This window comes from Euleptes europaea, chromosome 1, assembly GCF_029931775.1.
Source record: "Euleptes europaea isolate rEulEur1 chromosome 1, rEulEur1.hap1, whole genome shotgun sequence".
Classification (NCBI taxonomy): domain Eukaryota; kingdom Metazoa; phylum Chordata; class Lepidosauria; order Squamata; family Sphaerodactylidae; genus Euleptes; species Euleptes europaea.
This window is the reverse complement of record NC_079312.1, coordinates 61,717,966-61,741,075: the sequence shown is the minus strand read 5'-3', so window position 1 is coordinate 61,741,075 and position 23,110 is coordinate 61,717,966. Positions and strand designations below refer to the sequence as shown.

At 39.6% G+C, this 23,110-nt stretch overlaps 1 protein-coding gene across 2 annotated transcripts in view; it reads left to right on the top strand.

Moving 5' to 3' along the window:
• The window catches only part of CACNA2D3 (calcium voltage-gated channel auxiliary subunit alpha2delta 3), a 698,701-nt gene extending 680,842 nt beyond the window's left edge, over window positions 1-17,859 (top strand). For both annotated transcript variants that reach the window (XM_056853929.1, XM_056853938.1), the window contains 3 exons: window positions 14,388-14,505; window positions 15,244-15,321; window positions 17,446-17,859. In XM_056853929.1, coding sequence (XP_056709907.1) covers window positions 14,388-14,505; window positions 15,244-15,321; window positions 17,446-17,538 — 289 coding nt within the window. In that variant the 3' untranslated portion in view covers window positions 17,539-17,859. The remainder of the gene's footprint in view (window positions 1-14,387; window positions 14,506-15,243; window positions 15,322-17,445) is intronic.
• Window positions 17,860-23,110: the final 5,251 nt, after the last annotated feature.

Below are 23,110 nucleotides of genomic sequence, written 5' to 3'. Positions count from 1 at the left end.
GAGATGAGTGCCCTCACCCAAGTTTCCTTCCAGCTTCCCTGCTCATGGGAAAAGCTGGCTCAGACAAGATCCAGTGTTGGTGAGGGGCAGGAGGAGGTAGGGATATCTGCTGCACTGTCTACAGAACCCTGGCTCGTGTTCACAGGGTCCAGCCAAGTTCCATTAAAATTACTGGATGTTTTGCTATTGACTTCAATGGAAAATATATTAGACCCCTGTTAGGTACTTAGCAACCAATGTTGTGCACTGCTCCCATGGAGCTTTTCAGAAAATTCTGTATAATTTTCTGTATTATTGTTATTATTTATACAGCACCATCAAGTTATATCATTTTAACAGACAGGAGCTTAAAATCTAAATTTTGGCCAGGAGTGGTGGAACTACCAAGAAAGGGGAAGGATGATGAGGGAGTGTCAAGAACAGTAAGGGATTAATGATTTATATAAATAATGCATCCAGTTCCACACATGCAACTGTGCACATTGGTTTCTTTTCTCTTTCCATTAAATATGAAGAAATTATTTGTACATCAGGATTTGCAATCTTTAAATGATTTTCCAAAATATAGGGGTTTTAGAGAATGTAGGAGCCTGAAAGAAAATAGGAATTAGTACAAGAATGTTATTATGGTTGTGGTTTGGCTGCCCCAATCAATAATTTTTGTCATCCAATATCCTACTGATTATGAAATTAATCTTCTATTTAAAAAGCAATTGAAAACAAGTCAGCCTATATTTTCTGGGCATCTGTGGCTGTCAAGGAGAATACAAAACTGGATATCTTTATGTTGTTTTTCATATTTTCCAGTAAACTATTCCTGACTTGTTCTTTAAAAGAAAAAAATGTTGTTTTAAAAGCAGATGATAGGCTATTATGTTAACAATGGAATAATACAATCCAGCTAAAATTACTTGTGACTAAGTCCCATTGAAAGCAATGAGACTAGTCGGAACTAATTTGTTCTGTTGGTTTCATTGGAGCTTAGTTGCACTTGCAACAAACTTTAGCTGAACTGGGGCCAATTCTTTTGTTAAATGTAGTTTAGTAAATGAGCACTGGTAGAGGATGGAAGAAAATGTAATTAGATTTTGATCACGTATAATCTTTTGAGTCAGAGACCTATGGAAATGGGACACCGGCATATGAACTGGTGATGGGCCAAACTGTATAAGCAGCTAACATTATCCAAATTGCACTTGCTTAGGAAATTATCTGGTTATCTGGTCATCTGCAATATTTGATAAGGATGCTTTCCATCCATTTATCAGAGTAATTAATAAAATTGTTGAACAGTACCAGGCCCAGGATGGAGCCTTGTGGATCAAGCCCCCCCCCCTCCAGATTGATACTCATCTAACTCACGTTTATTTAGTTTGCTAACTAAAACAGTATGGGAGCTTTATGAAATGCCTTGCTGAAATCACAGAATATAATATCCACAGCATTCCCATGATCTGCTAGGTCAGCCACAATTTAAAAAGATAAGTGTAGTAGGATTTATTCTTGACTTCTACTATTACTGGCTTCTACTAGTCAGTGAATTGTTTTCAAGATACTTACAAATGCTTACAGATTGACAGTTTTATAATCTAGTATCTTTCCTTATATCAGTCTGTGAATTGTGATTCATGAATACAAGGATTGAAGAGCTCTTCCATATCCTTTCCAACTGTCCTTCCTAAATCAAAGAAAGTTTCATTGTGAGGCCCATGTGGTCTAACAGCCATGCAGATTAGATGGCTGCAGTGGACAGTGAGAGGAATGAAATGACCCCTCTCATCCTGTTGGCAGAGTTGCACTGGTGGAAGAGGCAGAAAGGATGATTTTGTACCCTTCCTCCTCCCCACTGCTGACCACCTAGCCCACACAGCTGCTAATAGGGTTGTCAACCTCCAGGTACTAGCTAGAGATTTCCTGCTATTACAACTGATCTCCAGCCAATAGAGATCAGTTCACCTAGAGAAAATGGCAGCTTTGGCAATTGGACTCTATGGCTTTGAAGTCCCTCCCCAAACCCTGCCCTCCTCAGGCTCTGCCCCAAAAACCTCCCGCCGGTAGCAAAGAGGGACCTGGCAACCCTTCTGCTAGACCACATGGATCCTGCAACCCCAAGAATAAGCACTGCTAGAGGAAAGCGAATGTGGGAAAGATCTGCAATCATCAGTACCTCCTGCTGATAGATGACAGAATCCAAGCCAATCTGACTAGTCTGTAGTGTCCTGGATTCTTATTCATCATTTTGAAGATCAGGACATTCATATGCCTCCACTCCAGTACATCAGAAAGTTTTGTGGTATTTTCCCTTACAAGTTCCCTTTTTGGATGGAGGCAAAATAAGCATTTATCAGTAGAAAAGAGCAAGAGTAAAAACTAACAAAATTTCTGGCAGGGTATGAGTTTTTGTGAGCCACAGCTCACTCCTTCAGATAAGAGTTCAGCAGTTCCACTTTTTCTTCAACGCCTATTAAGGTTTCACAGTCTTCACTTAGCTGGGGGCCTACTTCTTCAAACATGTCTGAAGAAGCCCCTTTTTTGTTATTAGGTTCTTGTATATAGAGTATTCAGTTTTGCAAATGAAAATGTAAAAGGGCCATCGTTTATATATCATAGCACATTATATGACTTACCTAGAGTGATGAGCTGTTGATGGTATGGACAATGTTATTGGGACCTGTGAAAATATTACTTGAGTGAATATGTGGACAGGGGTAGTCCCTAGATTAGTATTTACACTAGGTGGTCCATTATTGCTGGTGAGTAGTTGCTTCAGGCTGGGGACATGTCTGCAGAGACTGGTGTATTCCCCACCACCACTATGGCCTGTGAGCCAGAAGGCTCATCTCTAGGAGACTATTGATAATACAATGGAAGAGATTTTAACTGTGAGTTGTAGCTGAGAACTAGTTATTTTTCCTGCCAAAGTCAGAAGCCTTTAAGATGCCCCAAGACTTTGTTTTTTACTTTAGGACGAATTTAATTGTAACGTGTCTTTTTCTGGGACCATTTGTGTTGTAACACCTATAATGTCTTACCCCCTGTATTGTAACCCCCGGTATGGCACCTCTCTGTAGTACTTTGAAAAGACATGTAGTACGCTGCCTACTTGATTTCCTTAGTGTTCCCTAATGATGCCACTGCCACCAAAGGCTCTCACCTTAGACCTCTTTGTTGAACTCAAAGAACAGGATGGCTTAGTTATATTTGGTAGAATGACAGAACGGTCAGACCCTGGGGTGGCTATGAGGTAAAAGGGCATCTTTTATTCTAAACAGCTGTTTTTACTTAAACAGAAATAGAGTTTGTTTAGAAGCATAAAAGCTGAATGTCCTATCATTAACAGCCTTGCTCAGGTCTTGTAAACTGAGCACTGTGATTTACTTTATTGAATCAATCCTCTTTTCCTGCTGCCTGCAAGTTTTCCTAGCATTATTGTCTTTTCAGTGACTTTTGTTTTCTCATAATATGACCAAAGTACAATAGCCTCAGTTTAGTCATTTTAGCTTCTAGGGAGAGTTCAGGCTTGATTTGATCTAGAACCCACTCTTTTGTCTTTTTGGTGGTCCACAGTATCCATAAAAGTTTTAAAATGATGAATAGATGGGCAGATAACAGCTGAAGTATGTATGAGCATAGCATTTAACCCATAGGAATGTATTGTTTTACATCAAGTCTGAAAAGAAAGTAGAATATAGTAAAACTTAATGTACATGAATGTCAGAGCTGAGGTGGGGGGGCTTCTTCCACTAAGGATTCAGAGTAGATGTTTCATGCCTAACTTACAATGAATTTCTACAAAATATATTCATTCAATTTTGATCAAATAAATAAAGACACAAATTGGATTCAAATTACATCAACCTGAGTACATTTACATTAGTGTCATAAGTAGAATAACTTGTAAGCATTAAAGTGTATTTTTAATAAACCACTTAAGGCTGAGCAGTACCATAAACTGCTAAAGATATCAACATTTTACATTTGTTGCTCTGTAGAGATTTGTCAAATTACTATACTTAACCTTTCTTAAACCTTTTATTGAGTTTCTTATAGGAAAAGAAAATTATGTATCCCTTTGATATGTCACTTACTGGTAAACAAATCAGCTAAGTAAAAAAGAATTTTAAAAATTAGCACCTGCCTTTGGCATGGTTGATTTTTTTTCATGTCTGAAATGAGATCTAAATACAGCCTTCCAAGAATGAGTTCAAGTCTGTATAATACCATCTTTTCCCTCCTATGTACATGGAGAAAACAACTGAGATTGCAAGACAAATTGTCAAAAAATTGTAATAATCTATATGTGTTAGCTCTGATCGTCCTTTTCAGTGTTTACTTTGGAAAGGTTTCATAAATCCTAAAGAATTACATGAGCTTTGCTGATCAAAGTAGGAATAATTCTTGAATGCATTTGTACTTAACATATAAATAAGTATTTGAAACATGACAGATTCTTTGAAGCTTATTAAAAACATTCATTTTCTATTGCAAAAAATATATAAAAAAATAGAGTTCTTATTTTATTTATACATGTATTAGGATATTTATAGGCTCTACTTTACATTAATTTTGTGATTTTGTGATTAAAATTCTGAAGGTATACAATATCTCTTGTATCCATTCCTTATTCACTTTCATGCAGACCCACTCAACGATACTGTTGACACACATTGTTTGTATACCAGTCTGTCTCTCACACATACTGGCACATACAAACACACACTAAACCAACAGGTCACTGCCGGCAGTGCTATCTCCTTCTCTGAATTGCAGCTTTTCCTACCAAAAGTTCAATCTGTCTATAGGTTTTGTAGAGGATTTTTTGTTTTTGTATTTGTAAACTTACAAGGAGTTGAATACTTCATAAAACTTTTTCAGTGACTTTTCAATACTCCACAGTACCTCGGCAGCTGAGCCAGTTGCTAGAGAGGTCTCATTTCAATCAACTAAAGCTGGAACTATTGGCAGCCAATAATGATGGCGGTTTTAAAAAAAAAAAGTAGTTACTTTAGGGGTTTTTTTTTTACAAACTTATTTTATCTAATTTTGTGAGGCAAATTACACAATTCCGTTTTTCTTGGCAAATCTACGTGATCTGTTTTTAATTTGATATCTCACTTGTCATTTTATGGTGATATTTGTTCATTTATCTAGCACATTTCTCACCTGGTTTTTAAGCTCCAGGCAGCCTCACCCTAGTTAAGTAGCCCTGCTGGCATTCATTTTAAAGATTCATGCCATGGGAACCTGCAAGTAGGGCTGTTGAAAAAAAATTCGGTAAAGTTCGGCTTTGGCAAAATTCGGCCCGTTTTAATTCGGGACGTGCTGAAGTCCGAACTCCCCCGCTTCGGATCCCCGAAATTCGGGCGAGATCCGGAGTTCGGGGGAAAATTTGGCCAGGTCTTTGAAGTGCTGGGCGCCGCCTGCCCAGGCGGGGCCCACCACTTCAAAGAGTCGGGAAGGGGCAGGGGGTTTAAAGAGCCCCCTGCGGGCCTTCATGGGGCTTCCAATAGATTACAGCTGTCAGGTTCCCCCAAGAATGGGGGGTCCCCCCCTGCTCCCATTTCTCTCCACTGCTGTAGTGGTCAGCCAGAGAGAAAAAGTTTAAAAAATTGGGAAAATCCAAAAAAACAAAAACCAGAAGTAACATCAGTCTGTTCTAGGAATTATTGGCAACACTATGGGTTTCCCCAGAAGTGACTTAACACTGTCGGCTGACAGCACCTCCCATGTCCCCACCCAACCAGACTCCCCCACCAGACTCTACAACAAATAAATGTTGTTCTTTATATGATACTATATTTAAAAAGAAGGACAAGGAATGGATGATAAGTACGTTTTATAGGAATAATGTCTGTTATGCCATATACATGGAAAACTCAATTTCTACAATCTGGCATATATAATGAAGGTCCGGGCCTTTGACCAACCACTATTTAGAAAAGCAAGTTTGCAGTTTATCAAGCTGGGATAGGAATTTGTGACAACCTCTGTTTTGAATGGAGCACAAAGGGACCATTGGCCAAAGCCTGGACTGTTGCTACTTGTGAAGTACAAACAATGGACGAGGCATGTGGTGCAGGAATTTAAAACTGCATTACCTAACCTTATCAGGTTGGTGCTGCAAGTTGGTGGAATAAAGTTGGGTTTGCTTGTCGCCTTTTAGGGACCAAGCAGAAAAATGTTGAGTTTCTTTCAGACATCACAAAGAATGGAGTCATTTTTACCTGCTCACATTGTTCAAGGCTTGGTGGGTTAATTTAATTTGGCCTGGTCTTGGGACTGGTTAAAGTAGGGTTGAGTGGAAGAATTGAGGTTGCTGCTGTGTAAGTGGAGCAACTAGCAGGCATCCCAAGGCATTTGAAGAGTGAATGATCATACCAATCCATCCCATCATTGACTTAAGCACCATCAACCAAGCCTTTAGCTATTTGAACATCATGTGCGGGGAGGAAAACAAGGTTTAACCCCTCTTGGTATCGTTTATATTCAGGTTAGCTTAAATGAAGCCATGTTGGCATATTTTAGAGCCAGGATAGGTTTGCCCAAAACACTGGTAGTCATGGTAGGCAGCTTATTCAATAGCAACCTTCAGTCAATATTGGGGCAATGTGTGTTTGATGTAGATCAGCTATGAATAAAATCTTTGTTTAACTCACACATCTGGTAATTCACAGTGGGTAGCCGTGTTAGTCTGTCTGCAGTAGTAGAAAAGAGCAAGAGTCCAGTAGCAACTTAAAGACTAACAAAAATATTTTCTGGCAGGGTATGAGCTTTCATGAGCCACAGCTCACACATCTGGTAGTTTGTGCTCTTGTAAACAAAGACTATACATAACTAAAGGGGGGAAACACACAATTGCATCATACAACAAGAACTGCCTGAAAGAGTTACTTTGTGTGTGTGTGTGTGTGCGTATTTAAACTCGAGGTACACTGAATTGTGTAGCTACTGGCATACATATTATTTCAAATTTATGTAAAACTATTCCATTTGTGATTGTTATGGGAATGATAGCAATGTTACACTCATTCAATGTTTTAAAAATGGATATTAGAGAAATATGAGTTAAAAATACAGCCAGCAGGCAGGAAAACACATCAGGAGGGTTGAAAACCAGAACAAGAGATATTTGCATGAAGAACAGTTGAAATTTGTTCCATTCCATTAGGGTTTGGTTTATGCAACTGACAATTATGTGAGGAACAGATATTTGAGTCTAGGCTGTATATCATTTTCCATTTATGATATCCTAATGGGCCTGTGCTGTTCTTCTTTAAACTTAAACCAACAATAGAGGGGGGGAAATCAAAATGCTCTTGGTTGAGAGTATTTTGAGTTGTGTGTGGGTTTTTTTTTTAACCTGCTCTGTAAATAAACAGATGCAAGCTCTAGAGTGGATTCAAAATTAACAGTGATGAACAAATACAGCTTCAAAAGAATAAGGCTCTTATTATCTTTATGTGTGGAGATGTTTTTTAGGCATGGTTTGTTTTCTTTGTTAGGCATGGTTTGTTTTTTATTGTGAGATTATCTTGCCATTGATACAGCAAATGATGATGTCAATGATTATGCTGTTGTAAAAGACAGAAGCTTGAATTTTTGATTTATGTCGCTTCACTTCAAAAGGAACTCTCGAATTTGAACTAGAAATGTTTGCCATAAATATTCAACATTTGACCATCTGTTAACTTTAAAACGAGATATAGAGTTAATTAAAAAAAAACTTGATGTAGGATTTCAAAGTGAGATATGGCTCCTATATTAACAGACATAAATGGCAACCTAGATCAACTATTGGTCCAGAGCACATTTTCCTTCAAATCTTAAGATATTTTAAAATCTGAGAGTAAAAGAAGAATCCCTTAGAAACTAAGCACATTTTTACTGTCCTCTAATATTTATTTATATTTACTGTTCTCTAATATTTTTTTTGTCCTGACGTGGATGGCCCAGGTTAGCCTGATCTCATCAGATCTCAGAAGCTAAGCAGGGTCAGCCCTGGTTAGTATTTGGATGGGAGACCATCAATGAATACCAGGGTTGCTGTGCAGAGGAAGGCACTGGCAAACTACCTCTGTTAGTCTCTTGCCCTGAAAACCCTAAAAGGGTTGCGACTTGACGGCACTTTACACACACACAATATTTTTGTTATTCTGAATATAGCCATTATAGCATTTTGATTTCTATTTTTCTTCATTTCTTTATAAGCTGGGCCAAAAATTACAAATGTATTCATCAAATTTATAGAGCAACTATGATTCATAGATAGGATGTTGCACTTCAGGTTGTAGCTCATTGTCAGCTGTTTAGAATGACGTTGTCAAATCACATTATCTTATCTTTTGATCCCTTCTCAAAATGTGGGTAATAGTTTCCTGCCGAAAAATCATTGTTGTGCATATAAATTGGGTAAGCAAGCATTGATTCTCTAAACACACAGTAGAGGATGTACTGTTAAAATAAAACTTTCTAAACCATGTTTAGGCCAAAAGAGAGGGCCTTTTTGTGTTCCCTTTCTATAAGCGAGTTGCATTCTAATTTAGTTTCTTTTAAGCCTAAAAAGGTATGTGTTGTGTTTAAATTGAAGACTGTTGCTTGTTGCTTGTTGCTTTGGGAAGACTTGGACCAGCACAGCTCTCTGCCACTCTCCTAACCGTAGCTTTTCTTGTTTGCAAACATTTAAAAAAATGCTTAGAGCACATTCTTGGTATTAATAACCCAGGGTGGGTTAAAAGCCACACATATACTTTTATCAAAGTCCAATGCTGATTCAAACCCTGTGAGAAGTTGCATAGAAAGGATAATTTCATCTATTGCAATTTTCCCCTTCAGAGTGATTCAGTGGTGGGAGAAACCTCATATCAAAGCATTTTCCATGGTATACAACTGTTAAAAGTACAGGAACCCTCTTAGTGTTGGAACCCAGTAATCCTAAATGTCGTAACTGAGGAGCGCAGCCACATCTAAAAGCAAGATAGGAATTCCCTATGATAAATTGTGGATTTGGCCAAAAATTAGGCTTAGACCTTGCCCGGTTAACTAATCGGTGGAGAAGGTGTGGAATTAGAATGGTCTTCCCCACAAAACTGATCGATCCCGAGTTCTTCCTGGTATCTCTAAAGGATTTCCTAGTCTACAGGTTTGGCACTCTTGTTGAAATTCTTAGTGACTTGTGGAATGTAGGGATGACTCAGGTGATGGGCATGAATGCTCTTAAGTACCCTCTCCCTTCCCATAGAGCCTGGAATGTTCCTTGATTTACTGAAGAGCTTGTGGCAAATAAATGGTTGGGCAAATACAGCAAGAGGAGGAAATCTCATAGGAAATCTCAATAATTATTGATCAGTCTCAAATGTTCCATTCTTGAGCAAGGTGATTGAACGGGTGGTGGCTAGATAACTCTATGCTTTCCTGTTGCCTGCATCATGGTATCAGTTTCTCAGTTTTAATATAAAACATGGCTTCCCTTCTACAATCTTGGACAGCAAATGGTCTGAGAAGTCATGAAGGTGACCCAAAAAAACATGGCTCCTAACTCAAGTCTGCTTTCAAGGTTACACATATCACTCCAGTCTTGGCCCATCTACACGGGATCCCAATTTTTTTTCTGGGCACAATTCAAGGTTCTGGTGACCTGTGGAATGCAGGGATGAATTTCAAAGCCATATATGGTTTGGGACCAACATTCCTGAAGAACTGCCTACTCCGCTACAAACCTGCCCAACTGCTATGGTCATCTTCAGAGGCATTCAGGTGCATTCACCTTCTGAGATTGGGCAGTCATTCACCTTCTCAGATTCTCGGTTATGGCACCAAAGCTTTGTAACTCTCTCCCCAGGGAAATTCATAAGTCTCCTGCTGTTGCCATCTTCCACCAGTGGGTTAAGTCGTTTTTGTTTCATTTGGCATTCCCTCAATGCTTTAATTGATGGTTTGATGTTTTATCTGGATTTTAACTCTGTTTTTCAATTGTTTTAATGATGTGTGTTGGGGGGGGGGTGATTTAGTGGTTTTAAAATGTGAATTTATCATGCATGTTTGAAATGGTTAGCCTCCTTGGTGGCCCTTGTGAGGCCAGAAAGGCATGATACAAATTTTGTAAATAAATAAAATAATGGCAGAGAGTGCATTATTGTGCTTACTCTGTGGTAATGACAGTGGCGGTGAGCTCACTTCTCTGCCACCATTGTGTTTGCCCAGGACCCTGAGGGTGAAGACCCAGAAAGAGAATAGGCTCACTGTGACTCATCCAGGTTAGATTACTATCATACACTTGCAGAATGGCCTGCCTGCAGAGGTCCATCATTCTGCAGAATTGCAAAACAGAAATGATCAGGAGGGCATTTCTATAAATAAAATAGGGCTCAGGTATAATTAAATTATTCAGGAGAAAGAGTATTATTATAACAGGAATAGGATGTAGTCTATTTCACAGTTTACTGCATATATTATGGTGCTACTATGTTGTCTACTATTTTTGTAATCCATTATCTGCATTGTTTATAGTATCACATATGCATCTTTTGTTTACATTTTTTTTATTTGTAATCTTAGTACTATTGCATTGTTTTTTGGATGGCTTATGCTTTCCAATTGCACTTTGTTCTGTTTTGTAATCCGTCTTGAGTCTCAGTGAGAAAGGCATTCTATAAAGTAAATAAGTACATTTTCTAAAGAAATAATTTATATCTGAAAGCATATGGCATATCTCACAAGACAGTCCCAGGTATCATGACTGTTTGAAGTCCGTGTAATTGAATGGGAACCCACTGCATACTTCTGAATAATATATATCCAGAGGAACATGACCTGCTGTTCTGCTAAGAAGAAAGGGCACATAAATTTCTCTGACAAATTGCACTTTGGAGATTACTGACTAAGCACTGCTCTAGCCACATCTTTCATCCTCATCTGACAGTGACAACCTAATCCTGTGCTTATGACCCAGTGCCTGTGAGCCGACAGAAATTTATCTTTACAGCTTCATTTCACGATTAGCCTACAGAGACCGGGAAATTGCACAATGCTTTGTTACACGATGCACACATGAAAACGTAGTGAACAATGTGTAGGAGAACATGTGAAGGTTGGATCTACATTTTCTACAACCTTATATTTGTGGAGAGTATGAAATCTGTGTGTGGTCTCTGTATACTGTATGAGAAAGGCTCTGAGGAAGGGTTGGCCCTGAGAAAGGGAGGAGGATTCAAGTCTTCCACTAATGACCTGCCAGACCAACTTCTTGGGAATCACAGTCATGCTGGTGTCTAGCTCTAGATTGCTGACTGGGATCATCTGCAGCCAAGGAAGGTTTAGCTGACCTCAGAATGCATACTGCAGCTGGGGAGAGGGAGTGGGAGAGTCGAGAAACAACTTCACAATTATGGTGGCAGTTATTATTTAGTTCTAAAAGTGAGTATCAGGGAACTGCAATCCTATGCGGAGTTGCTTCCATCTAAGTCCATTAAAATCAAGGCACAACTCTATATGATTGCACAGCAGGTCAACTGGAAAAGTGTAGGGGTGGGATCACAGAATGAGATGTTTCATGTTATGGTTGTCAGGTCTTTTGGACCTTCTTTCTTATATTAAGTTAACTATCTCCAATATAATTTGTTTCTTTATGAATTGAAAGAAGTACTGCCAATGGGATACTTTCTGTGAATAACCATAATCACTGGATCTGTTCTTGATGAAGCCACCACGGGAAGGGTTTTCACATGGATTTGTATATTAAATGTACTCTCATTTTGGAAAGGCAACAAGTCAATGACACCTTGAATACAAGGTATCAAACTGGGCAATTAAGTATGAGATGCAGCAGGAAGCTTTTAAGATGAGTCCTACATGCCAGCTATTATTTTATCTCCATAGAAATTTGTTCTCTGGTTCAGATCTATATAGGTATGAGCTCAGGTTTAGACATGGAATAGGATTGTTTGCTTAAGAGTGAGCCTTACTGAAAACAGCATGGCACCCCCGCCCCCACCATTGGGACAGGTTCCTTACAAATCCATTGTGCATTTGAACAAAGTAGAAAGTTGTTTCTAAGAGCTGGTTTGTATCTGTAGACTCCTTGGTTCCAATAGACTAGGTGAAATCTAGGTACAGATTGAATATGTAATTGCAAAAGGTCACTATGATATCCCCATTAAATAGGCACATGAGAGACCACATGTCAACCTATCAATTTCTTTTCCTTTCCATTTCCTTTGTTTTCCCCTCTTCTGAGTGCCCCTGGGAGGTTTCCAAATGTGGGGCCCTCCACACAATAAAAGACCTCAAATGACTGCCCTTTCCTTCTTTCTCCTCCTCCCCTACCACAATTACTGTCTTCAAAAAGCATGAGCAATTTAGGAAAACAGTAACTGTGTCAACACTACAGAGTATCTTCTTTCAGGTTTCTTGTGAGCTAATTTTACATGTATAATAATTATGAAGTATTCTATAATGCGTAGGACTGCGTTATATCAATTCCTGAATTGGACAGAATGGAGTTGCTTTTTATTCCCCTTGGGACTGAATATATTTATGCTTTCTGAGATATCATCATATATAAAATTTAGCAGTTATTTTCTGCTAAAGAATTTCCCTCCTCTCCTTTTATTGGCCCCATCTCTCCCACACACAAATCCACAAAGCCACAGATGCTCCATTATAGTGATGTCAGCTTTGCTACATGGTCCAGCTGTTTTGTAGGTTCCTTTAGGAAGTTCGACCCCTGTGTGTTATACTGCAAATGCACACTTTGTTTATTGTCATAAATATAACATACTACAGCTCTTAGAAAGTGTAATTTTAATGGCGTTTCAGTAAGTTTAAAGGATACTGAGGAACATTTAATCTTTCTTCTGGTGATTTTTTTTTAATTGCAGACTTCCCAGTTGTTTCTTTCCCAGAGTTGGTTCAAAGGCTCCTTCCTCTCTCCTTCCCTCCTTTGTGGCCCCCTCCAATTTTATTTTTTTGTGATTTTTGGAAAAAGCAGAGAGTTTTCTTAGTAAGACAATATGTATTTTAAGGAGAGACGTCTCAGTGGAAATATGCTTTTGTCCACATCTACACATGTGCAAGTCCTCATTTAACTTCATCCTTCCCTGCCAGACCGCTAAACTGAAAACATCTATTCTGGATTCAGTGGCATTACATGTCACAGCGCGTTATATTGAGCTGATGTAAAGATTAGCACAGGAGTAGACCACATTACGCCTGAGAGTGAGCAGGAGAACGCTGGGACGTGCCTCAGTGGGAGAGTTCCCAAGGTCTGCCAGAGAGCCTCCTCTCTAGTGGAGCAAGGACACCCTCAGCTTTTGTTTGCCATTTCTCCACTGCAATGAACCATTTCCGCAGCAAAATATTGTCGAAGGCTTTCACGATCAGAGTTCATTGGTTCTCGTAGGTTATCCAGGCTGTGTAACCGTGGTCTTGGTATTTTCTTTCCTGACATTTCGCCAGCAGCTGTGGCAGGCATCTTCAGAGGAGTAACACTGAAGGACAGTGTCTCTCAGTGTCAAGTGTGTAGGAAGAGTAATATGTAGTCAGAAAGAGGTTGGGTTTGAGCTGAATCATTGTCCTGCAAAAAGTAACAAAGGTAATGTGCTAACCATTGTCCTGTAAGTATCCTTATGGTGAAACGTCAGGAAAGAAAATACCAAGACCACGGTTACACAGCCCGGATAACCTACGAGAACCATTTCCGCAGCACTTAATCTCCCCCCCTCCACGCGCACGCGTATAGCGTTCTGTGAATTGAGTGAAAAAGTTACATGGACTAAAAATGTATACGCAGTTTTAAAACCTGCTCTTTCTTCTTTTATTGCATTAACAATAACCACCCATGGCACCTTCTAGATTAAAGATGTTCTTAGAATCGTACATGAATATGGCTTTAAGGAAAGCTGTATTGGAATGCTTAGAAACTCAGGGAATGATTCACCCAAAGTTGATCACTTTGAAGACCTATTGGTTTCAGTGGTTATCCACTGGTTATAAACGCCTGCTTAAAATGTTTCCCATTGGAATCAATGAAATTAAAATATGTTTGACAATGGCAGGTTTATGCTCGTTGCCTGATTAATTGTGATATGAGCGTTGGCAGGCCAAAGCTTACTTCATTACAAGACACATTATTGTCATTCAATAGGTAAAGGATCTTGTTAAAGCAACCCACATTCAGAAGCAGAGGAATCTGTTATGCCAGGTGTGCAGATGATTACTACTAGGGGAAAAAACCCAACATCTAGTAATCTAATGATAAGGAATGATCCCATATGACTTTGCTTCTGTTCCATCCTTCTGAAAGAACACAACAGCTAGCCACAGCTGCTGCTTCTGTGGTTCTCAGGACTGGATTGATATTTCAATTAATTATTGGACTTTTATATTTACAGGTCCTTTGTTATCCAGCAAATTCAAAACAGCAATCTCTTCATGGTGGTAGTAAGTAATGAGTGTAACTGTGAAACTTTTCCGCCAATTACCATGGAGCCAATAGAAATAAGGTATATCCTTTACTGTGAAAAAGCAACACTTGGGATATTAACATTTCCTAACTGGAGTTTTTAAACTGTGGCTTTTTATGGGTTTTTATAATTGTTCTTTTATTTATATTGTTTTTATAATCAAGTTATTTATGTAATAAGCTGCCTTGTGTTCTGCAAAAAAGAAAAGCAGCTAATGTTTTAAATAATAATAGTAGTAGTAGTAGTAATTTCTTAACAAGAATGTTAAACATGTTTTAGTAAAGTGTGTAATATTTAGAGTCATGGGGTTGTTAATTTTCTGTCTGATCATGGAAGCCAAAATACTGCATGTTTGTGTGGATACTAAATTATGGAAAGAGGGGAGTATATACATTTCTCTTATTTGGTATATCAGATTTATCTAATGGGGTTAATTTTACTTTTCCCAGTCATCATCAGGGGAAATAATGACATTTTAATGTGTGATGTCTTGGAGATTAACAGTGCAATCCTAAAGAGAGTTACTCCAGTTGCTTTGAAAGTTTTCTGTTTTAATAGCAAGGGGTCCTACAAGGGATAGAGTATATAAAGTCCTTCTGGTGGCTTGACTTGTTTGCATCTGGAGCTATCTTATCTGTTGGTGCTTGGATGGGATGTTCAAATGTTGATTTGCCACAGTTAGAGGACCGGGTGGGCCAAAGATTGCACTAGATTGTCTTTTGGTCACTTGGAACTTGACAGATCCCTAATTCTAAGACCTATCCTTAACTTCTGTGAACATAACGAATCCTTAAAATGTGAGCGCTTAAAATCTCACAAAATTAGGAGACGTCCAGAGTCTTGCCATGGATTCCATCCTGAGGTAAGATTTTGTTTTACAAAGTAAAAGTGTACTGAAAGTGATTATATTTTTGAGTATACACAGACAATGATCTGATTGTAGTCAGTGTCAGCCCTAGAATAGTGATGATACTGCCTGCATTCAGAACTAAGGGCGAGGATGGAAAACAGCACGGTATTATGATCTGAGCCTGCCCAAAGTTGGTTCCTAGCTTATAATGGCTCGCCCTACAGCCAGCACAAGCTGCCTCCAGGTGGAGGCCTTCATCAGCTATAGATGCTTCATTTCTAATCAAAGCTCGAATGCTCTTGCACAGCATCCTTTGTCACCAGGGGATGTATATATGGCATTGTCAAAGCCTTTCCAATTAACAGGCTGCAAAGGGAGATGTTTAGGTCTCCAAACCCTGAAGGCCAAACTACACATTCGGGTTTTTAATGAGTTGAGTCTGTGTTCCCCAACACTGGAGGCATGTTGTGTGCTCCTGTTTGCTGCACCATTTTCGACATAGAAAAATGGCTTGAGGGAGGCAGGAATCCTTCCTCCTCACATGTAAGCATTTGGAGCCTGTTTGGGCTGCCCTTTATATATATCCAGACCCAGTACATTTTTTACTTATTTATTTTATTCGATTTCTAACCTGCCCTTTCCCAACCAAGGTTGGGCTCAGGGCAAACATGCAGCTAAAAGTGCTGCAGGAACATCCAGTTTGGGTTTAAAGAAACTCTCTAACTAGCCCTCCCTGCTGGCAGCCCTACAGCTTTACCATTTTTTGAAAGGGGAAGCGGTTAAAAAAAGTCAGTGGGTGGTTTCCCCAGAGTTGGTCTTCCTGATCTTTCTCAGAAAGCGTTCAGGGAAATACAGCGTCTGAAAAAGGCTTGGAAAAACTGGATCGATTGCAAGGGAGCTTGTTCGTCACTGCTTTAGAGCTTATTACGGTGGCTCCAAAATACAATATACTTTGGTATTTTTAAAATGAGTGTGAACGGTAATAATATTATTTATAGAGTAGGTTTTTTTTTTAAGCCAGTATAACAAGAATTAACTAATTTGACTTGCAATATTAAGGGTGTTTTGTTTGTTTGTTTGTTTTTGTTTGTTTTGAGAAGAATTGCCCATTTTAGAATTTTCTCCAAACACAAATATTGTTAAATACTAGTTGGTATCTTTAACTTGGTAGCAAACTACACTATAGAGTTGGGAGAGAGTGTCAGTACAACACAGGTCTTTTCTGGGTTTCATAAATTCTTTGATTACCTAGTAATTATTAGTAATGATACAATTATATCACTATGCAAATTATTTTCCAAGGTTGCTCCCTCCTTTCCTTACAACGTCCCTGCAAAAGTAGATTAATATTGCATTTCACAGCTCATACTGAACGACAGTAAGTAATCTAAGGGAACAAATCCATGGCCTAAATGGGATTTGGTCACAGGTTTAAGTCAAGTATTGTTTTCTGTTTGCTATTTCAGGCCTGTACAACTTGTTACATGCCAAACTGTATGCAGGTTGTCAGGCATGTTTGTAGAATTCACAAGCTTGTCCCCTCCCCCCCCCCCCGGTTATTATTATTTTTACTGCTATTATTTTTTTAGTGGTGAACTGTTGCCTTGTTTGGATTAGTTGTTGTTTTAGTTGTTTTAATAAGGTGATTAATGTGGGGGGGGGAATTAGGGGAGAGAATTGTCAAGCCCTTGTTAGTCTTCCAGCATGAACTGTGGAGTGTGTTTGGCTCATAAATCACAAGTTGTGCGAGCCAGCACTATATTACACTTAGGGTTGCCAACCTCCAGGTGGGAGCAGGAAATCTTCTGGAATTACAACTGATCAGAGGTGAGTTGCCCTGAAGAAAATGGCTGCTTTGGAAGGTGGTCTCCATGGCATTATACCTTGCTGTGGTCACTCCCATCCCCAAAACCCTGCCCGCCCCTGGCTCTATCTCTGAATCTCCAGGCATTTCCCATCCCAGAAATGGCAACCCTACAATGGATCCATGCAACTTTGGTTGTGGTTTTCATTTTTTAGACTTCCAGTTGTATGTCATATTGCATTGTGTCAGATAGCTATTCTATGCATGTGTTGAGATTATCAAGAATGATTGAAATGTGACATGTCTTTTTTATCTTTTTTTTTTTTAATTAGGAGAATGCCAGAGAATGTGGTGGCGTTTTAGGCCTGAGTTCTAAACCTGCTCTTGTTGCGCTTCCTCTGTTTTTGGCAATTTTCTCAAGGTGACATTGACTGATGAGTGATCATTTGGCATGCTAAAATACATGGATAAACTGTGAACTGAGAAATGGTGCAACTTAGAAGACATGAAATATAGTCAAAACATCAGCATTTCATGATTTTAAACAGTGGGATGATATAAACTCTCCAAATGATGTAAAAATCATCTTTTCTTTTGCGTGTCATGCAAATATGGATTTGCCATGCAGTAGTCACAGTTCATCAAGAACAGGACTTCAGTAGATAGAAACAGAGTCATTACTTTCTGCTTTGTCTCATTGAAAACAATTTAAAACGGTGTACTTTTCCAATAAAGTATATTAAAATAATAGTATTCTTATGGAAGTCTTATTTCAATCTAGCCATGAAGTGAAATCAGTGAAATAAACATGTTTAATCCCAGTTTAAGAACATAAGTAGAGCCTGCTGGATCCATCTAGTCAGTCTACTGTTTCACACAGTGGCTAATCAGTTGTCCTGGAAGACAAAACACGGGACATAAGGACCTCCTAACACTGGTATCCAGAGATTTACTGCCTCTAGATGGAGGTTTCCTTTAGTCACCATGGGTAGTACCCATTGATAGACCTCTCCATGAATGTGTCTAACCACCTTTTAAAACCATCTATGCTCTTGGTCCTCACTATGTATACTGACAGTGAATTCCACTGTTCAATTATTCCACGGGTGTCAAAGATAAGGCCTGCAGGTCAGATCTGGCCCTTTGAGTGCTGTTATCTGGCCCGCAAGCCAAGTAGAGGCAGCCAACACCTCTGTCCCCCCACCCTGGCTCCTGATTCTGGACTACAGGGGCCTTTCAGTTCATGGGGCCTGCTTGTGGAGGTCTGAACCCGCAGGCAGTGGGAATCAGAAAGTGGAGGCTCCAGCCCAGTGCATAGATAACCCTTCCCTGCTGCCTCCAAAGTTGGAGGCTGCTGGGGAGGGCAATCCACATGCTGAGCTCGCCAGCTGAGGAAGCCACCCCCCGCTTCTGATGTGGGCTGGCAAGCCAGCTGCAGGCTGGTACACATGGCTGATCTGGGCTGGTACACACATTTATGTCATATCCAGCCCTCATAACAAATGAGTTCGACACCCCTGGTCTCAAACTTAGCCAGTTCAGACCCCATCAATATATATCTGAATTTAGAATTATTTTTGTTCCAATGTGCACCACCTTATACCTTTTTTTCTTTTAATCCCCCCCCCCAAATGGATAAACAAAACATACAGACATACAGACATACACATCAGATTCTTACATTATACCGGAACTTACTCTATAGTGTCAGCTCAATTATACATCCTTTAGATTATTACATTTTCACATTTCACAATAGATTTTTTTACTTAAATTCTTAAATTCCACATAAACACATTCAGTAACATTTACTGTCTGGATGGCTGTGATGGAGGAAAGATGGAAAGCATTTTTTATTTATTTCATTTGTACCCCATCTTTCTCCCCGCTGGGGACCCAAAGGTACTTACAGCATTCTCCTCTCCTCCATTTTAGACTCACAACAACCCTGTTAGGTAGTCTAGGCTAAAAGAGTGTGACTGGCCCAAGATCACCCAGCAAGCTTCCATGGCATGAGAGGGGATTCGAACCCAGATCTCCCAGATACTAGTCTGAATAAATGGAAAGCATTGTCTTGGCAACATTAGTATGATAAGAAAGATTTAGGAATCACCACAAACTCTATGGTTAGAACTTCCTGTAAATAGACAAGATCTTCTTTTTCTTTTTAATCCCCCCCCCCCAAACAATCGCCCTTCCTTCATTTGGCCCCAGTTTCTGCCCACTGTTCTACTGATCATCAGTGGGCAAGGGCTGCAATTACCTAGAGCTCTCCCATCATAAGTGGGCAAATGGGAACCCTAAAAATCAAAAGAAAAAACAGTGGACTTGAGAAGGGGTGGTGGTGATCTGCCAGCCTATCCCTTTGGTTAAGTTATCACTTTGTGTGTGTTGTTATAATGTTTATCAACTGGGTTTCTTTACTGAAGCCTTCTAAATAAAGCTATTTGTAATTATGATCAGTGTGAGAAACTTCCAGGAGCTGTGACATTTGAACAACTCTGAGTGCTTGCATGCAAGAGAAGCTCTTCAAGGTGCACAGCATAAGATATAGAAGACCTATAATATTCATTTTGAAATCTAGGAAACAAATTACAATGCATAAATAATAAAGATTTACAAAGCTGTGTAAAATTTACAAAGACATTTACAAAGATGGATAAAATTAATACAGCTCAATGATTCCTCAATGAAGCGATCAATTTAGAAAAATATCCTGAAAGAGGACATCTTATATCTAATGCCCCATAGGGACTAGAGGACCTATTGGGACTACTAATGGCAACAAAGTATGGAAATTACGGCCTTTACCCAGCTCACAATGCTTAGTTGTATTTCAAGATGACATCCCTTGCATTCTGCTCAGAATTCAAATGACAGTACTGTATTAAACAAGCTTGTTTGCCAGTTTTGTACCTTATAATCTGTATTCTTGGAGGTGCTTAAGAAAGGCAGCCTCTCTGCTGGTGCTCATTTACTATTTGGTGAAATTGAGGGCAACAAAGATGGTGAGACCATGTCCTAATGAGGAAAGGTTGAAGGAGCTGGTTATGTTTAGCTTGAAGAGGAGAAGACTGAGAGGGGATATGATAACCATCTTCAAGTACTTGAAGGGCTGTCACATATAGTTGCCAAGTTGTTTTCTGTTGCCCCAGAAGGTCAGACCAGAACCAACGGGTTAAAGTTAAAAGCGTTTCCATCTAGATATTAGGAAGAATTTTCTAACAGTGGAACAGGCTTCCTCGGGAGGTGGTAAGTGCTCCTTCCCTGGAGGTTTTTAAGCAGAGGCTAGATGGCCATCTGTCAGCAATGCTGATTCTATGACCTTGGGCAGTTCATGAGAGGGAGGGCACCCTGGCCATCTTCTTGGCATGGAGTAGGGGTCACTGGGGTGTGTGGGGGAGGTAGCTGTGAATGTCCTGCATTGTGCAGGGGGTTGGACTAGATGACCCTGGTGGTCCCTTCCAACTCTATGATTCTATGATTCTATGAATATGTAATCTACACAATGTCATGGCTCTTGTGAGCAGACAGACTCAAAGGTTTGATAACTGCCCAACACAAAAAGATTGGAATTTTTTTTAACTATTCCATTGTTTGGTTGCTTCTTATGGGAGTTCTGGCCTTTGCCCTGCAGTTACCTCTGATGCAGTTCTGGGCCCTTGCCAAAAAGAAAATGGTTGCCCTAAATCATGCAGGTTCCTGTTTTTCTCCAGTTACTTCTATGTCTATTATAAAAGCAGTTGTCATCAGTGGAGATCCATCATCTTAACTCACTCTCCATATTAATAATGTGAAAAAAGAATCACTCTAAATCGATCTGTCAGTACTCTGTCTAATTGGCAGCACTACTTAAAATAAAGTACACCAAAGTACACTAGATGCTTTATTACTAGTAGCTTTTTGGTACTCATTGTAGAGGTCAGGGCCTTTCAAAATGATCCTTTATTCAAGGAACCATTCCATCAATGGTTTGGAGGCCAGGCTCAGGGTGGGTAACAACATTAAAACCACAAATATAATAATAAAAACATTCAAAAACCAATACAATTCTGAATTAATTATAAAGGTGGTAGCCTCAGCCTCTTGCTGAGCAAGAAAAGCCAACAACAAGATAACCAGGTTGGCATCCCCCCCATAACATCGATTGCACAATAAAGAGGGGGGAGTAGGGAGGCCAGCATTGATATCAACTTTGCCAACCTCCAGGTACTAGCTGGAGATCTCCTGCTATTTCAACTGAGCTCCAGCCGATAAAGATCAGTTCACCAGGAGAAAATGGCCACTTTGGCCATTGGACTCCATGGCATTGAAGTCCCTCCCCTCCCCAAACCCCACCCTCCTCAGGTTCCGCCCCCAAAATCTCCCACCGGTGATGAAGAGGGACCTGGCCTGTACTCAGTTGTAGGCCTGGTGGAATTCTAGCTGCGAATTCCCCTAACAGATAAATCCTCAGCGTTGAATCAACTCAGAATAACCTCTATTTATTTATGAACTAAATTCCAGAAATTTTGTACAAATGTGCGAGACCACCATAAGTGGAAGGAGGTTCACTTCTCTGCCATATTTCCAGTATATCTCTGATTCATCTGCAATTGTAGCCAATCTTTCTAGTGTCAAATGCCATTGATCAAACATTTTCAGACAGTTTTTATTAATCCCTATAGTAAATATTGCCTCTTGGAGTATTTGGAGATTGTTAAATGTCTAAGACTAAAATTTGAGAGGAACACCCAAGAATTTTGTGATCTGGAGAATGGGTAACAAATGCCTGTTTCGTCCATAAATGCTTTTATATATTTTATTGCTCATAAATTCTGCTCTGCAGCCTATGTCATTTAGATTTCCTAGCAAGAGGGCCAAGTATCCTAAGAAATATTTAAAGCCCCAGAATTTTTTTCCCTGTTAAAGCCTAATCCTAGCAATTACAATATCTTACGAAAGTGTCGGCTTTATGGGAAATGAAACAAACAAACAAAAAAAAAGACCTTGAAATCCTTTAAAAAAAAATCTTTTTTGTTTTCTTTTTACATATGGCAGTTATTACATCTTTGTGTCTGTCTGTCTTTGAAAGGAAGGGCTTATACTGAACATATTTCGTACTAATCACTTATGGTCTCCTTAACAGTAAACAATGATCTTAAATAGCCTTACAAAGGATGTAAATGATCTGCAGTTCATGTACCTTAATTCCAGCTCAGGCTTTGAGGCCTCTGGGCAACTCTGTTTCAGATTAGAACAAAGCATGAATCTCCAAGGCTGCATTTCACTTGAGAAGGGAAGGTTTGATATCCCTAACTGTGACGTTCACAATGTGTCCCGCTCATTTCTTTCTAAATATGGCAGGCCTTCCTTCTGTAGAAATTGGGCAGATTTAAGATTAATATCGACAGGATACCCTGAGGAAACATTAATGGTCTCCATAAGGAAAAGGAAGAACCATAAAAACAAAGACCATCAAGGCTCTCTTGCTGCCTGCCCAATATGTTAAACATGGATGGATACCTCATAGCACAGTAAGCAGGCAAAGGAGTACTATGACCTATTGGGAAAATAGGCTTGACATTTTCTTATATTGCTTCTGTAGTAACAGTTGCTGGTAGAATCTGGGCCCAGTTTTGGAAACACTTTCATATATGCTAAGGAGGGGGGAAATACACAGTTCAACTCCTGCTGCCGCAAGTATCCAGAAGCATGAACATATAAGCCAGTCAATGGTCCCTCTATTCCTTTATCAATTTGGGCCCTGGCTGTATTCTAGGGGCTAGCCTAATGGCAAGGTCATTCTACTACTAATGCATCTCCTCCCATTACAGGCCCACCTGTGAAAACCAGCAACATCAATGCACTGCTACATCCACCTACTTCATGTCCTACTTACCCAGAGGCTTAGACAGTGGTAGGTGCTAGGTAGGGTTGCCAGATTCCTCTTCGCCACTGGCGGGAGGTTTTGGGGGCAGAGCCTGAAGAGGGTGGGGTTTGGGGAGGGACTGCCAT